Raw genomic sequence first — 16,932 nt, 5'->3', positions numbered from 1 at the left:
TGCCACCAACAGATTGTGTGACCTTGAGCAAGTCACTTGTGCTTTCTGGGCCTTGGTCTTCCCATCTGCAATACACTGTCTGGTATATGCCAGACAGTGAGCAAGGCACTGGAGGTCTGTCTTCTCACTCAAAATACCTCACAGCCCTAGGAGGTAGATAGTAACCCCACTTTACAGATGATGGAACTGAGGCTGGGAGAAGTTAGCACACTTACACAGGTCTCAAAGCCTATGGCTATTAGGATGAGGATAGCCAACGTTCATAAAACACTCACCACGTGTCAGCCTTCTGCTGGGCATTTAACATGTGTTAACTGTTCATCCTCATAATAGTCCTGTAACTATTAAGAGGAGGCTGAGGCTCAGAGAGGTTGAGTAACTTGTTCAGAGTCAACCAGCAAGGAAATGGCAGGACCAGGATTCACACCCAAGCAACAGGACTCCAGAGCCCCTCCTCTAAGATAATCACCATTACTCTGGAAATCCCCTGTGTAGTCCCCTGCCCCGAAAAGCACGTTCATGTCACTGCAGGTACCAAGAACACCAGCCTTGTTAAGGAGTGGGGTTGGGCAGGTCCCCCAGGACCCAAGGGGCCACCTCTGTCACAAGCTGCCTGGCTGTGACTTCTGCGGGTCACTCCAGGCCTCCTTCCCTCCCACCCCAGGCTGGCAGCCATCGCTCTCCTGGTGCTGGATGAAGAGGAGAGTGCCTTCTGGTGCCTGGTGGCCATTGTAGAGACCATCATGCCTCCTGATTACTACAGCAAGACGCTCATAGCGTCCCAGGTGAGCAGAGCAAGGAGGGGGCTTAGGGGCTATGCAGGTTGGCCACTGAGGTGTTCCTACAAGCCAGTGAATCTCAGAAAAGTCAGGAATCTCTCAGGCCTCCATTTGTCCCTCTGTATGGTGGGCCAGTAGTCCCTCCCTGGGGCTGCTGGGAAGTTCCCCTGAGCTAATGACCTTTAGAATTGTTGGGGCCCTGCTCCCGGGATAGACTGTTGTTATTCCAGTGGTGACATTATGTCATTAGAAACCGTTGGTTTCCTGGAGAGGGGAGAAGAACATTTAGTGGCATTTGCTATTTGCCACTAAAGAATTTCACAACACAGGGCAGGGTGGGAGATGGGACTGGGAGGATGGAGGAGGTGATGATTCCTCACACACACTCGTCTCCTTCTGCGAAGCACAGCTCCCTCCATATCTCCTGACTCCTTAACTGCTCCCTGAGCACAGGCCAGCCCAGCCCTGGAGTCCAGCAGAACTGAGTCCGAGCCGACGGCTCCAGTAAACAGCTGTGTGGCCTTGGCAAGTGCCATCAGCTTTCTGACCCCAGGCTTGTCCAATTTGGAACTGGAGTAATGCTGCTTCCTGGGCTTGTTGAGAGGTACAAATGCAAAGCCATTTCAAACCTCCCCTCTCCACTCTCCTACCTCTCCTGCCTCCCCCCTTGTCTTGTTGCTGCGTCAGCACCATTTGCTTTATGGAGAGACATCACCCAGAGGGAACTTTCTCACTTCCCACCCCAAACCTACCAAGCCATTACCTGCGCACCCATCCTGTCCTGCTCCTTTCCTACTCCGATTGCCCAACACCAGTTCCCCCTTCTGGGACATCCACTTGGGTGGGGAGTCAGGAGACAGTGGGTGCTCAGGTGTGGAGGAGAAAGGTCAGGCTGCAGATCAAGACTTAGGAGTCATCAGGAACAGGAGGTGAACCAGGTAAGGATGGATTTGTCTGCATGGAAAGGGGGCCCAACCTAACAGAGACTTAAGTCGGGATTATTCTTCACCATTAATGGCAAAGCTGAAGGCTCCTTCTCGCGTTCTGCTCTGCCATCCCGGCATGTGGTTTCCCTCCTCCTGCTCATCATCTCAGGGTCACCAGTTGGCTGTACCACTCCTGGCACTGTGGCCACAGCCCAGGCCAGGAGAAGCAGAGAGTGAAAGACGGACTCAGCTCCCTTTCAAAGCGCTTTCCCCAACCCAGCAATTTCCGCTTACGCCTTCTGGTCAGAACAGAATCACGTGGCACCTCTATTTGCATGGCAACTGGGAAATACTGTATTTTCACGTTTCAACATCTCTGAAATTCAGGTGTGTTGTATAACCAATGTGTTATGTGGGTTGGTTTTTGTTTTCAGTTTTTTGTATAGGAAATTTCAAATGTACAAAAAAGTCGAGAAAAATGGAATATGAACCTCCCTCCATGTATCTATCAGCTAGTTTCAATAATTATCAACACAGGGAGGCCAGTGCTATTTCATCTAAATTCCCACCCACTCCTGCTTTGATGATTTTGAACTAAATCTCAGACACCATATCAGTTCATCTGTAAATCCTTCAGAAGGTTCAGTGGCATCTTAGATGCAATGAATTACCCTAGGTTTGAAGTGGACCTGGGGAGAGGAAGGTGCAGTCAGCCCACGGCTAACGCTCAGGAGGTCTTCACTGGAGGGGGAGGGCTGAGAAACCAGCAGTCACAGGATGAAAGGACAAGAGGAGTCTCAAAAGGGGAACCTACAAATGAGCCCTGTGTCAGCAAGGGGAGGAGCCAGTGCTGGGAGGACACAGCCCAGTCAAGTCAAACCTGAAGTGACCACGTGGAGAAGTCATTGACAACCACTGGCCAACAGCAACCCCCTTTAGGAGGTGTCCTTGATGCCCAGGGTGGCAGGACAGTGTGATTTCCCCCAGTACCCGCGACCCCAGGATCTCACCCCAAACATGCACTGGGCATCTTATCCGTCAGGCCCAAAATGGGTGTAGAGAAGCAGCCATGGAGTCGCCGGTGCAAGCCTGAGCTCCTGCTTGGCTTGAGGTTCAAGCGGGGAAAGGGCCAAAACTCCCCTGGCCAAACCCTTAGCAGCCCTGAGACCTGGTCAAAGCCCGATGCTCCAGCCCAGGAGCCGAGTGTAGCCGCTGTGCCTTCTCCCGGCCAGGCTGGTCTCTGGCTTTTCCCCATACTCTGCACCCCCTGGACAGGGCGGGACCCGTGCTGAGCAGCTCCAGGACTGCGTGTGGCCTGGCTGGATGTGAAGGAGGCAGGCACCCCTTCTCTGGGGTAGCAGCCAATGGGCCTTCTCACTGGCCTCCAGGTAGACCAGCGGGTGCTGCAGGACCTCCTCTCGGAGAAGCTGCCCAAGCTGATGGCCCACCTGGGGCAACACCGCGTGGACCTCTCCTTCATCACCTTCAACTGGTTCCTTGTGGTCTTCGCCGACAGTCTCATCAGCAGTATCCTCCTCCAGGTCTGGGACGCCTTCCTGTATGAGGGCACCAAGGTAGGGAGCTTCCAGGGGGTCCCAGCAAGGCCTGCGCAAGTCCCTTCATCCTCTGGGTCTTGAGTCTGCTCCTGGAGAATGGGAGGACAGTGACACCTGTCGGGGCTGTTGAAGCCGTCTTCTGGGAGCATGGCTGTGTAACCTGTTGCACATGGGAGGAAAAGGGGTGGTTCTGCCTCCAGAGATGCTTCCTAACGTTGGCTGGAGGGAGGTTCCTTTCCCTGGAGAGGAAGCATGAACATGGCCCAGGAGGCACATCCCAACTCTGTCCGTTGCCCCTCCGGTCACCTAGGCCCCTCCTTCTCTTCCTCCTCTTAGGACTGAGCCCTGGATTGGGAGGTTGGCGCTTGAGTCTGGTCCCAGCTCTGCGCCTGACCTTGCTAGGAGACCCTGGGCAGGCCCTTCCCCACACGGTGGTTGATAACATACTGCACCTCACAGTTTACAGAGCACCCTCAGATTTGTCATTTCATTCGTTTCCTGCTGATGCCCCATGTAAGGACAGCATTATTCCCATTAGGTCCCCGGGGGCCAACCCCTCACCCAGGGTCTCAGGACAAGTCATGTAGAGCTGGGACTCGCCCCAGTGCCCAGATTCCAAGCCGTGCTCCCCATGGGAGACCCAATCCCTCCCTCCCCTGTGGTCTCCCCGCACACACGGCACCCCCAAGCTTTCAACCTCTGCAGCCTGTCCAAGGACTCCACACTGCCTGGTGTGTGGGTTCTCCTCCCTCTGGGGATTACCTGCCCCAACTGAGCGCCCACTTTGCCCCCCAGGTGGTGTTTCGCTATGCCTTGGCCATTTTCAAGTACAACGAGGAAGAGATCCTGAGGCTGCGAGACAGCCTGGAGATCTACCAGTACTTGCGTTTCTTCACCAAGACCATTTGCAACAGCCGGTGAGAACCCATGCGTGCCCCCTCCCATCACCCACACACCTGCTCATGTGTCCCCCCTCCCGGAAGCCTTCCCTGACTAACCTTTCCTTAGTGGCTTAGAGCTCCCATAACCAGCCCTAAACTTTCTCCTGTCTCAATATATGTGACTCAGGTGGAAACTGTCTTCTTTTTCACCATTTCCTCCCTGGAAGGTGAGCTCGCTGAGGGCGGGGCCCAGGGACTTCGGCCACATGGGTGGAATGAGCACAGGCGTGCCTGGGGAGGGGACACCGCTCTGGGCTGACTGTGCTCTCCCCCCAGGAAGCTGATGGTCATCGCCTTCCATGACATGAACCCCTTTCCTATGAAACAGCTGTGGCAGCTGCGGGCAGCCTACCGGGAGCGGCTGGAGGCTGAGCTGCGGGAGCTGGAGCAGTTCAAGGCCCAGTACTTGGAGACCCGGGCATCTGTGGACCCAGTGTTGCCTGAGGGCTGCACCAGCGAGGACGAGGGGGAGGGGGAGGGGGAGGCCTGACGTGGCCCCAAAGCCCTTGTTCGCCCTCGACTGCCAGGCCTGCAGGACGAGGACCGTGGAACAGTGGTGCCACCTCTGAGCCCCGGCACCATGTGACCCTGGGCAAGCACCTTCCAGTCTGGGCCTCAGTCTCCCCATCAGAACATTGTCTCTGGGACGCCACTGGCTAGGTTATCTCCTGCTGAGCACAGACCCAGGGATGCTTCCCCTTTCTCACTTCCTCCTCAGAAGTGAGCACGCAGACAAGCAAGAGTGCTGTCTTTAGAGGGAGCCTGGAACACGCTCTGAGTTTATCTGTATAAAACACTGTACGTATAGGAACTAGTTCACAGGCTTTGGAACTTACAAGGTTCTCAGTAACCATCTGCTCCGGGGTGAGCCCAGGGTTCCAGGGCGTCCCACCGCCAGGGCCTTCCCGCCCTGGGACATCCCTGGCTGCGGTTTCTGTGGGCGTCTCTGCAGGGCCAGTCCCCCTCCTGGTTCCCTGAGGAGCTGGGACCCTGTGCATTCAGGGCTTCTGTCTTTTCTGGGCCTCCCCGATGCTGGGTGGGCCAGTGTTCCAGGCCCAGCTCCTGTCTCCTGACAGGCCTGTTCCCTGAGCCTTGCACCTGTGCTCACAGCCCATTGGGGTGGGGGTGGGGTTCCCAAGGACAACCCCTGCCCTACTACCAAGAGGAACCTGGAACCTGGGGTTGCACAGAGAGCCTTCTGACCGCCCACCACCAACTTCGCAGGCTAGGACAAGAGTCACCTCTTCTCTGATGGTGATTGGAGAGTGAGGAAAAGGCAGTGCGAGGGTCAGGCTGCAGCCTGTCGCCAAGTCAGAGCGGGCTCTTAGGCACACACCCACTGTGTGCAGGAACTCAGTGTCAGTTCTGGGCTCTTCCAGGCCCTTCCTCAGCAGACAGGCTCCTGCCATCCCCCTCCAGGCAGGGAGTCACGGCTGCACAGTGGTTTTGGCTGCTAATTTCTCAGCAAACCTGTGACTGCCACAGTATAGCCTTGAGCTCAGCAATCTGGTATGAAGGATGGGGGGTGCGGCGTTCCCACATGGAAACCCCCCTGTGATGTGAGGCTCCTGTGCAGGGCTGGGGAAGGGGACCGTGCCTGTCCCTGGAGACCAGGGACAGGCCCTCTGGCACTCATAGGTGTGAACGTGGCACACCAGGCACCCAGTTCCCCCACACTGCGCCCCTCCACGACCCTGGGGAGGGGACACTCAGCGTTCCTTTCGTCCCACATTCCCATGGGCTACTGGCTGGCCCCAGGGCACCAGGTTTCCTGGGAATGCCCCACACTGGAGCTTGACAACCTTTCTCATTTTTGCTAAACTTTTTTCATCTGCCGAGGCCCTTTCACCAGCAAACAGTATGTGTGAAGCATGCATGATGGTGGTATGAGAGTGGACTGGGGGAAGTCCTGGCTGCTCCCCCAACAGGCTGTAACCACAAGGGCCACCACAGGGGAGAGGAGATGACACCAGTGCTGAGCCGATGCCAGGCACAGTGAACAGCAGTGAGCGGCCTTTTTATGAAGCAAACATCACCAGGAGGGCCCTGCAGCCTACGAAAGGCCAAGGCTCCAGGAGACACAGCTGGCCCCTCAGATTCCAGCCTTGGAAAACAAATTCCCACCTCAGCCAAAAATAAAACTCCCAGATCGGACAAGATCGATGGCCCCCTCCCTCTCCTCCTTACCCGTTCCCCACCTCTCTCCTTCCTCTTCCCCTCCAACTTCTGCCCCATTCTCGCCTCCATTCTGCCTTCCTCCCCAGGCCCCCTCATCCTCGCCCTTTTCCTCCTCTGCACGTTTCTTCACTCTTCCCCCCCATTTCTTATTCCTGCCACACACACATCAGAGGAGAAGCTCTGCCCAGAGCTGGATACCTACACTCTTCGCTCCCCCACTGGGGGTTGTGGGATGCTTTACAGGTGGCCCAGTGCTGTGTAACCTGGTTCCTATGTGGCTGCACCGTGGAATCGCCTGAGCAGCCTTTTAAAAGGACTGGTTCTGGGCCCCTCTCAAAGCCTGTTGGGGACCACAGGACAGTGAGGACTGACTTGATGGGGCCTCCTCCATCCCTGAAGAGGGAGCTAGAGGCAGAGGCAGGAATGAGAACTGCCTGTCCTAGAGCACTAGCCCACTACAGGCCAAGCTCAGTTTACAGATAAAGAGGACAAGACTCAGAGAGGTTAACTAACTTGCCCCAACTCACACAGCCCCTGAGAAGTTAAGCCATACTCAAGCTTAGAGGCCCTAACTGCAAAACCAGGGAGGGCTCCTCCCAGCTCACCTCCCCTTGTCTGGAACCTAGAAAATCTCCCCCAAGGGCCCAGGGGAAAGGACAGGCCTGGCCCATGGCCTGAGTGGTTGTAGGGTCTGTGGGGAGAGCTCCAGGCAAAGGAAAATGGGAGGAATGTAGCAGGGACAGGTGGGGGGAGGGAGTCACACACCAGAAGGTCTGGGGCTGCTGCTTGCTGCTCCGAGGGAAACCGCCCACCCTCCCCCTGCTCTTCCTGAAGGGTGTTTGGGGCCTATGCCTGGTGTCAGGTTCCTGGCCCTGCACCACAGCTGTCGCCCCCATCCCCAGGGGCCGCTGCTTTCCAGAGCTGGAGGATCTGATCCCTCACAGCCCCCCTTCCTACCCCAGGGGATGGGACCTCTTGCTCAGAGCATCTCTCTCCAGACACTAGGCCCCCAGCAAGCTGAGGTCCACACTCCATTCTACAGGGGAGGGGGAAGGAGTTACCCAGGGGGAAAATTTCCAAGAATAAAGTAACTCCTCAAAGGAGGAGGAAGGGCCTGGAGGACACTTTGGGAGACCCCTCACCTCCACCCCAAGGTGGGAGGGGTACACTCACTTCTACAGACTGCCTGTGTTCAGGGCTACTTTCCCCCACACTCAGAACCTTACCTCCCAGTTGCTTCTACCCCTAGTCTTTCTCAGCTCACTCTCCCATGGGCACAGGGCCATGTTGTACAGAAAGCTCCAGTTGGGCATGTAGGTGGAGATATCTCTCTCTCTCTCTCTCTCTCTCTCTCTCTATCTCTCTCTCTCTGTCTCTCCCCCCTCCCCCTCCCTCCCTCCCTCACACACACACACTCTGGTCCCCCACAAGGCACTTACCCACACAGTAGATTAAACAAAGCTGGGCTATGTTGACACCTGGGAAAGGAAAGTGTTGGTCCCGGCCCATCCCAATCAGCAATAAGGCCCAGTAGAAGGTACTGGCGGGTGGCCCCAACTTTGGGACCAGACCTATTATGTGGTTTTCTAGCTAAGGGGCCCTATGCAAGTCATCACCACTCTGGCCTCAGTTTCCCCATGTGTGCAATGCAGAGAATGGTCAGGGAGTAGCCTTCCTCAAATGGACCAAGGTTAGGGGAAGAGAAGGGGCAGCAAAATGAGGACCCCCCCCACACACACACAAATACAGCATCTTCAGGAAGAGTCCCAGGTTGTGTCTATTACAGAGGCTTCCAATGGCCTCCCCTCTGTCCTTCGGTCCATATGCGCATGGCCCCCAGAGATCCCTATTAAACCCGTCTCACCCCAAATACAGACACCTACCATCATGGCACGGGACAGGAAGATGCAGAATGGCAGGGCACACCCACAGGGCATTGGGAAGCCTTCCTGGGGAGGGGTGTTGGTGCCAATCCTGGAAGGAAGGGTGAGTCAGCTTAGCCAGAGATAGCAGGAAGAGAATTCCTGGCGGAACAGAGTGTCAGCAAAGACAGGGATGTAAGAGTGCAAGGGGGTGGGGGATACACCCAAGATACTGCCCAAGCCCTAGGTGAATTAAGCATTCAGATGTCTTAGCGTTGGAAAGGTGCCCACCTGCTAGGTGTAATAAAAAAACAAAGGCAATATTGAACCATAAGTATAAGGAACGCCCACAATGTTCTGATTTTCCATATGCTTTTTTGAAACATCAAATATCCAACTCATGCAGATACTGGAAGCGTGCCTTCAGCCAGCCCACTGAGCAATCCAGCTCCAAGAAGCCTGGGTCAGGGCTGCAGAGTGGAGGCTTTGCAGGCCAGACTGAGGGACTGGGCTCTGGGCAGTAGTCAGGGAGCCCATCCAGCTCTGGGCAGAGGAATGGCCCAGTGAACACTGAATCACAGGCTTTGGCCCTGGCTGTTCTAAGGTGATAATCAAGAGCCCCCAAGTACTTAGCGACTTGTAAGCCTCAATTATTTCATCTGTAAAGTGGGGGTAATAATAGTGGCTAAGTAAAAGAGTTACTAGGATTAAATGAAATAATGTCTGTAAAGTGATACGTAGTACGCACTGTTATTCACTCAACAAATACATATTGAGTGCCTACTATATGCCAGGTAGTTCTAGGCCCTGGCACATTAAATACACCACTGTACAAAACAAAGCTCTTAGTTTGGAGTGGCTGTAAGATTGGGCTTGGTACACTTGAAACCTGTGTAACTATACTAACCATTGTCACCCCATTAAACTTCAATTTAAAAAAAAAAAATTGGGTTTGGGAGCCACACTGCCTAGGGTTGAATTATTAGCTCTGTGACCCTGAGTGAGGTACTTAACCTCCCTGTGCCTCAGCTCCCTTATGTGTAAAATGAGTAATAGTATAACCTCATAGGCTTGTGTGACGGTTGAGTGAGGTAACGCAGTCAAGGTGCCTAGAACAGGGCCTGGCTCAGTAAGTGTTAGGTAGTGGTGTTACTAAAAGGCGGGGCCTCCCCATCTCCTCCCCATTGCCTGGGAGGCTCAGGACCCCAAGCCCGCGAGGCTGGGCAGTAGCGCCCCCTCCTGGCTACCGGGAGACGGAAGGGAGTCCTCCTGATACTCCAGCGACCCTCCTTGCCCTTTTGCTCCCTCCCGGGTTTGCCCAGAGCTTCTCTGTGGCAGGCTCTGTGTGCGCATTTTATTTACTGGGCGGGTAAATTCGATCGTCTCATCTAATTCTCAAGCAGCTCTCTGAGACAGACACGGTTACTGTTTCCATTTCACCAAAGTGGAAAGGGAGGCTCCTGGGGATCGAGTCCCTTGTCCTGTGTCACGCAGAGAGGGAGCGGTGGGACGAAAAGCCAGGCGGGTCTGACTGTCCCCAGCCTCACTCAGCCTGGTCGCTGGGGAGCCCGCCCCAATCACTGCGGCGTGCGCGGACCGGTGTGCGCGCCTGTTCTGTGCCAGTGTGCGCGTCGGGAGACCAGCCCTCGAGGACAAGGAGCAGGGTAGGGGTGGACTAGGAGCAGGGTAGGAAAAGGAGGGGTGGATGGGGGAAGGAGGGGTGGCCCCCGCGGGGCGCGCGGGCGGGGCTTGTGCGGGCCCCTGCCCCGCCCACAGGCCCCGCCCGCCTGGCTGCGGGGGGGGGGAGGAGGCGGCGGCTCTGTGCACCGGGACTCGGCGGGCGGCGAGGAGCGCGGAGCAGCAGCCGGAGCCGGACACCACCGCCGCCACCGCCACCTGCGCGGCCGTCATCAAGGTAGGGCGGCCCCGCGCCACGAGCCGTGCCTTCTCGGTCTGCGCGCTGTGTGCGTGCTGCGCCTCCTGGCTGTAGCACCCCAGGAGGGATGCTAGGGCAGGGCGCGCCGCGGGGGACCCAGCAGAGCGCGGGGGACCTGGCTTCTAGCCCCTACGCGTGACCTTGCACAAAGCACTGTTCTCCAGGCCTCAGTTTCCTCATTGGGATGGAGGGTGCAATAGTGGGCCCCTTCCTCGCTGGGCTGCGGGGAGGGGCCGCCCCAAGGTCCATGTTCCCGAGGGCAGGGGCCCGGATGGGCACAATCTGCACCGCCCACCCCTCCCGCATGCAGTAAGGGCCGCTCACCCTGGGTGTGGCGAGTCGGTCGCGACAGGCCCCCTTGTGGCCTGAGTGTCCCGCGGGACCCGTGTTGGGACTCTCCCCCTCTTAGCTGGGTGACCTGCTGGCCCTAGAAACAGGACAGGGGACATCTCCAGGTCTCTATGGAGCCAGCTTGGGCATGCAGGGTGAGACCGTCAGAGTCTGCCCGCCAAGTCGGCCTCCCGTTCTGGAGCTGGGGGAGCCCTGAGGTGAAAGTGGTGGGGCCCTCAGCCTCAGACTTGCCTGGACCAGACCCATGCAGGCACCTGGATTTAGGGAATGGTACGGGAAGTCCCTTAAATTTCAGGTGCTGGCACCTAGCTCTGTGCCCCAGCGGGTGTGATAGGGCTGGCTCACGTCTATGTGTGGATCCCAGAGGCGACCCCAGTGCCAAAAGCACTGTGTGTCTGAGTTGGGGTGGGTCTGGAACAGCGCACATGTCTGAGGGACTATGGCTTCCTGCTCTCTGGATAAAGACCCCTGGCATCTGGGCCAGCCCCTCAGTAGCATTCCTTCTGGAAGGTCTTACTGCCCCATTGCACACCCCTTATGATGGGGATCTCATTAGCTGTAAACAGCTGGAATCCGCGGGCCCTGCTCTGGGCACACAGACATCTGACCCCTCCTCCGCCACCCAGAGGCAATCACCTGGTCCCATAAATCTCACCTCCAAGCTGAACACCTCCAGGCCTAGCACTGTTTCTCCTGCTGGAGCAAAAGGGAGCAAAGGCAGGATGGGGGAGCTTGGATGTCTGCCCCCGAGTGGGCAGTAATCAGCCTGGGGCTTGTTCAGAACCCCTTGCATCAGGACCAGAATGTGTCCCTGTGCCTCCTGCACTTCCTGTGCACCTTTGGCTTAGCAGCTGCCTTACAGGTCTCAAGTGAGGAGGAGCCAGAGGAGTCCTTCTCCTGTTGCAGGCCCTGACTGAGAACGAAGTCTGGGCCTTCCGGTCTCTCGTCCCCTTCATGACCTGCCCCTCTCCCTGGAGCTTTCTTAAAGCCAAAAGAAAATCGGGGCCACCTGGGCAGGTAGTGAGCTCTGTGTCAACAGAGATATGCAAGCAGAGGCTAGATGAGCACTTGCTCAGGGTGAGCTACCTTTGGCCGCAAGTCTGGGATCCTAAGCGCTGAAGTAGACTGTCCATGACCTTGTCTTTTGGCCATGGTGGAGCTGCACAGAACTTGGAACTAGACCACAAATGAGTGGTATTATCCCCTCATAAAAGCAGACTAAGTATATGTGCTGTCACTCGAGCAGAGCTCCGATGCACAGGCTTAAGTACTTCCTAAGTCTCCTGTCATCTCTACGTGTGTATTATCTGGGCCCTGTTTTTCTGCTCGGCTAGTCCAAGCCATTTTGGCGTGGTTTAGGGGCAGGGCAGATTCTGGTAATTGAAAAGTCATCCCATGCTAATAATTTTAAAATGTGCCATGGAATTATGGAATGTCCAAGCTGAAAGGGATCTTAAGAAATCATCTCATCCAACCTCCTCATTTTATAGACAGGCATCCCCTATCTCTAAAGGGGATGTGACTTGTCAAAGGTCATAAAGCAAACCAGCAACCAAGCCCAGGGATCCTGATTCTAAGACGTGTGTGTGTGTGTATGTGTGTTTGAAAACACATACCATATAGTAAATGAAAGTGGTCTGTATTTATTCCTATAAAATTAGCAAAAATAAATTAAAAGGATAAACCTCTATGCTGGCAAGGCTGTAGGGATTCTCCAGTGGCATTTAATTTTGTAGTGCAACCTGGCATCTCGTGACAAAAGTCCACAAAAATTATCTTAACTGTCCTTTGCCCCTAGCCTTCTAACTTTGAGTACTTTCCCATAAGGAAGTGAGAGAAAGAGAGTAGTGCTATTATTTATAAGAAGTTGTCTTATAGTGAAGCAGCTCTTGGTGTTTTATCTGAGGATTAATAAACATTTCATGTGAAAATTACAGCTTAAAAAAAACAGTGGCACTAAAGCATAGTAGTGTGGCCCATAGTAGAAAGGCCCTGAGACTAAAGTCAGCAGACATAGATTCCAGGATGAACTCTTCCTCTGCCCCACTCTGCGACCATAGATGACTCCCTTGCCCTTTCTGTACCTCACTTTCCCCATCTGTGACATGGGGTAATTTCAGTGATTGCTGGATTTTTTTCAATTCTGACAACCCATGTTCTAGACTTAGCAAACTTCTTTTAACTGAAGTCTTTATTGGAAGGAGCAGTGAACACAAAGATAATCAAAGAATGTTCTAGCGTCCCTCTACCATCACCAAATGAATCCCCTTAGAAGCAGGCAGCTAGCCTTTTTCCCCTGAAAAGAGATTTTGTTCAGCCTTTGACCTTTGTTATTTCCAAATGGCCAGAACCTGGATTATTTTAGAGCGTAGCATGTTTTTGTTTTTATTTTCTCTACCATATGGAGACAGAGACTTTTTCAGGAGGACTGGAAAATAATTCAGCACGATCCTCTATTTATTATTTGAAGTCTACAATCTGTGCCTTGCCTCCTTCAGACAGATAGAAGGTGCTTTGCAATTCCACCTAGTATGAAGGGCCAGGAGTACATGACTTCATCACTGTGGACAAAAACATATTGGGCACTTACTGTGTACTAGGCCTTGAGATCCTGGGGGCCTGCAGGCTGCCATGGGAAACATATTAGGTTAAACTATGTGAAATGGCCAATATCTGGCTGCTTTTGACTTACAAGAAATGGCAATTTCATTTGACTGAGCCTAAATGGAAAAAGATAATTAAAAAGCAGTGTGTTCCTTACCATAATTGAGAGATTGGCAGGGTGTGGTGGGGGCTAGGAAACTGTGATTGTGAGATTGGAGAAGTCAAGGAAAAAGGTCGTGGGAGCCTCACCTTGAAAATTCAATAATTGAGAATTAAAAAATAATAATAATAGCTAACATTTATTGAGTACTTACCACCTGCCTTATTCTGTCCTAAGTGCTTTACATTGTTCATTTAGTCACTCAACCACTCACTTATTAAGCACCTACATTGTGCTAGGTATTTTGAGGGGGAGGGTCTTGACAGTGAAAAAAAAAAAGGACCAAAAAATCTGCTATAAAGGAGCTTACAATCTAATAGGGAAGAAAGGTGAACAATAAGTAAAATAGATGGTGATAACTGAAATGGAGCAAATAAATAGGAGTATATTTCTGATGTGTGGGGGGAATAGAAGGGAGGGGGTTGCAGTTTTAAATAAGGGGGTCAGAGAATCATTGAGAAGGTGACTTTGGGCAAAGGCTTGAAGGAGGTGAACAAGTGAGCTGGGCTGATTTCTGGGGAAAGAGCCGTCTGGGTGGAGGGAAGAGGCGGTGCAAAAGCCCTGAGGTAGGAACAGGCCTGGGAAGTTCAAGAAGAGCAGGCTAGGACAGAGTGACGACGACGGGAGAGGGAAGAGGAGACAGGTGAGAGAGACCATGAGTCAGATTGTATACACCGCCCAGCCAACATGGAATCCTGTAAGTTTGTGAGGGAGATACGATTTTTATTCCTCTTTTTCAGTTAAGAAAACAAAAAGGTACAGAGAGGTTAAGTGACTTGCTGAAACAATGTCTTACGTAGGAGCTAAGGCTTTTAGTCCAGGGCAGTGGAGAGTCGTGGAAGGCTTTTGAACAGGGCAGGGGCATAGCCAGATTTGAATGTTGGTGTGTTTCCTCTGGCGTACAAAGAGAAGGTTGTGGAAGTAGTCCAGGCCTGGGGTGATGAGGTTGGACCCGGGCAGTGAACATGGGGACCGGGGATGGAGGGAGCTTGGTGCTGGGACGAGGTGGGAGGTCCAGTCCAGGTGAGCAGGTAGAGGAAGAGAAAGCCAGGCTGGTCTTGGGCTTATTGATTTAGCAAACAATAGCACTTCTTATCCTCTAGGCACCATCTAAAGCATACGTTAACTCATTCAATCCTCAAAACAACCTATAGGGTAGATATTACTATTATTCCATTTTTTACACTGGTTTTATTATATTGCATATAAATTATATCTCAATAAAATTAATTTACAAAGAAAGCATATTTGTTCTTTCTGTTACAAATACTTGATCATGGAGAATTTAGAAAAAGACAGGAAAACAGAAAATAAATTACCCACATCTTCTCGTTTCATCTCAGCTAATCAATGTAAGTACTTTGGTGTATTTACGTTCAGTCTTTTTCCTATTATTATTCCCATTTGGCTTCGAGAGGTTGGGCCGCTTGCTCAGGGTCAAACATTGGAACCCATGTCATCTGGCTCCAGTGTCCAGGGTCTTAATCACTGTGCTATGCTGCCCGTAGGCAAACCCTACAATGTCAGAGTTGGTGTGTTCCAGTGAGACACCCCACTTCCACACCCCTACCTTCCTCTCACCCCACCTCTGGTATCATTTCACAGATAGGGAAAGTGAGGCCTGGTGAAAGGCCGGGCCTTGCTCAGCATCTCGGCCAGCTGGGAGCAGATAGGCGAGGTCTCATTCTAATAAGAACCAGGGCGCTGAGAACTTGGGCAGGGTTGATGGGACAGCTGCTTCCAGCCTGGCCTTGAGCCCAGAGCTTGCAGGGAGCTGGCAAGAGGCGTGACCCTGCCCACAGGGGTTGCTGGGGACCGCCAGGGCCCGCCTGTGCTCCCTGGGCCCGAGCCTCATCCTCCAGCCGGCCCTGGGTGGGAGGTGGCTGGGTGATGGGGAGGGAGAGTGTGGGGCCTTGCCACGCCTGCAGCCCCCCTGGGAGTTGTCTCTTGTACTCTGACTGTGCATTTGTTGCTGGCTCTCATGCCAGCACACTCCTGGGGCTGCCTACTGCCGGGGATGCAGCCCTGGCTTCCAGTCCCAGCTCAGCCACCGGGTGAGCCTTGGGCCGGGCTTTCCCTCCCCGCCTGCCGAGTGGCATAATGGTGCCACCGCAGGATGAAGTGCAGTGGAGATGGAAAGTGCTGGCACAGGGCTCCCTGGAGGAGGTGATGCCTCACCCAATTGTTAGTGCGATTTTGAGTTGGCCAGACTCTGAAGGGGAGGAAAGCAGGAGGGTCATTTGGTAACTCACCCCACCTCTCTGAACCTCAGTCTCTTCATCTATAAAATGGAGATAATACCTACCTGCTTAGCCTAATGTATAGGGTTGTTATGAGGCTCAAAATTGGATAAAGATTACGGAAGCACTTTATAAGCTATAAAATGCCAGGCACCTGTTCGTTGTTTATTGTGATGCCTGGAGCCGCTGGGGCTTAGGGAAATACCCGGCCAGCATCTGGGTCTGGGAGATCATCCGGTGTCTTTTGAAAGGCCTATAATCAAATCCAGCAGGAACAGACAGCTGCCATTCATCTCCCACCTCTTGATTTAAGAGCTTGAGAGTTTTTCTGAGCCAGGGTGTGGCTTTGCTTAGAGGGGGCTCTGAAGGCAGCCATGACCCAATCGCAGCCCTGCCCTGAGGAAGTTTGGAACAAGTGCCCACAGAAACCCATCAGGCCTTGAGCCCTGCATCCTCGTGGAAGCTGGGTGCTTTGGTCATGTCTCCGGGACCTGACTGAGGGGGACCTGTAATTTGCCAGGAGAAGGGATGGAGGACGGGGAGCACCATGAGGTCACTGAGAAGAAACAGAAGTGTAGGGAGGTCTCCAAGGTCATGTTAACTAGAAAAGCAAGGAAGAGAGCAGTATGTGTGCAATGAGCCTGTTTTGGTTTGAATATAGGAAAAGAATGGATCTACATACATGTAAATATAGAATAATATCCAGACACATCAAACTGGTTATCATTAGATGGCAGGATTTTATTTTCTTTTGTCTTCTATATTTTGAAATTTATCTATGCGATAGACATTTTATTTCTATAAAAATTTGACTCTATGTAATATACATTACAATATAATAATAATGCAAAGATAGTATAAAAATCTGGCCAGTCTGACTCACCAGGCTGGAGGGTTTAAGGAGGTACCTGTGGCCCTAGGACTTAGGTGAGGTCTGCATGACGTCCCCAGTACTGGTCTTCCAGAACACTTGACAGCAGAGTCCAGGGACAGCTTGACCAAGGAGCCACACTGGAGGAGAGGTCTCTGGGTGGGTGGCAGGCTTCTCTTCTTGGGACAAAGACTGGGGGTTTTCGATGGCTGCAGGCATAGTCAGCGTTGTGATCAGCCTGCCCCCAGAGCCGGGGACCGCAGACTACATCAGCTGGGGCAAAAGGTCAGAGCCAGAAAGGTGAGGGTCCTGCTGGAGTTCCAGCCACCCCGTGGGTGGGACTAGGACAGGGGGAAAGATCCAGAGGCCGCCAGGCTACAGAAGGGCTTGTGCCTTCAGATTCCCTGATGCTGTAGGGGTCCGTCTCATCCTACCAGACCCCAGCAGATCCTGTTCCCTCAACGATGCATGACTCTCAGAGACCTCCCTGCCTCTTTGCAAAGGAAGTAAAGAAGCTAAGGTGCTCCT

General features: G+C 53.5%; 2 protein-coding genes across 6 annotated transcripts in view; both read left to right on the top strand.

Annotated features, from left to right (window-relative positions):
* Positions 1-5,009, top strand: part of TBC1D2 (TBC1 domain family member 2) — a 44,483-nt gene extending 39,474 nt beyond the window's left edge. The window contains exons 10-13 of one of the 4 annotated variants that reach the window (XM_033123655.1): positions 665-785; positions 3,094-3,246; positions 4,057-4,178; positions 4,531-5,009. In XM_033123655.1, coding sequence (XP_032979546.1) covers positions 665-785; positions 3,094-3,246; positions 4,057-4,178; positions 4,531-4,771 — 637 coding nt within the window. In that variant the 3' untranslated portion in view covers positions 4,772-5,009. The other 3 variants (XM_033123653.1, XM_033123654.1, XM_033123656.1) reach the window with 3 other exon arrangements.
* A 5,021-nt stretch (positions 5,010-10,030) lies between these two features.
* Positions 10,031-16,932, top strand: part of CORO2A (coronin 2A) — a 51,465-nt gene continuing 44,563 nt past the window's right edge. Inside the window, exon 1 of one of the 2 annotated variants that reach the window (XM_033123607.1) lies at positions 10,031-10,157. The gene's annotated coding sequence lies outside the window, so the exon portion shown is untranslated. The remainder of the gene's footprint in view (positions 10,158-16,932) is intronic. The other variant, XM_033123606.1, reaches the window with a different exon arrangement.

Source organism: Rhinolophus ferrumequinum, chromosome 12, assembly GCF_004115265.2.
Source record: "Rhinolophus ferrumequinum isolate MPI-CBG mRhiFer1 chromosome 12, mRhiFer1_v1.p, whole genome shotgun sequence".
NCBI classification, from domain to species: Eukaryota; Metazoa; Chordata; class Mammalia; order Chiroptera; family Rhinolophidae; genus Rhinolophus; species Rhinolophus ferrumequinum.
The sequence above is the reverse complement of the archived record's forward strand: the minus strand, read 5'-3'. Positions and strand labels throughout refer to the sequence as shown.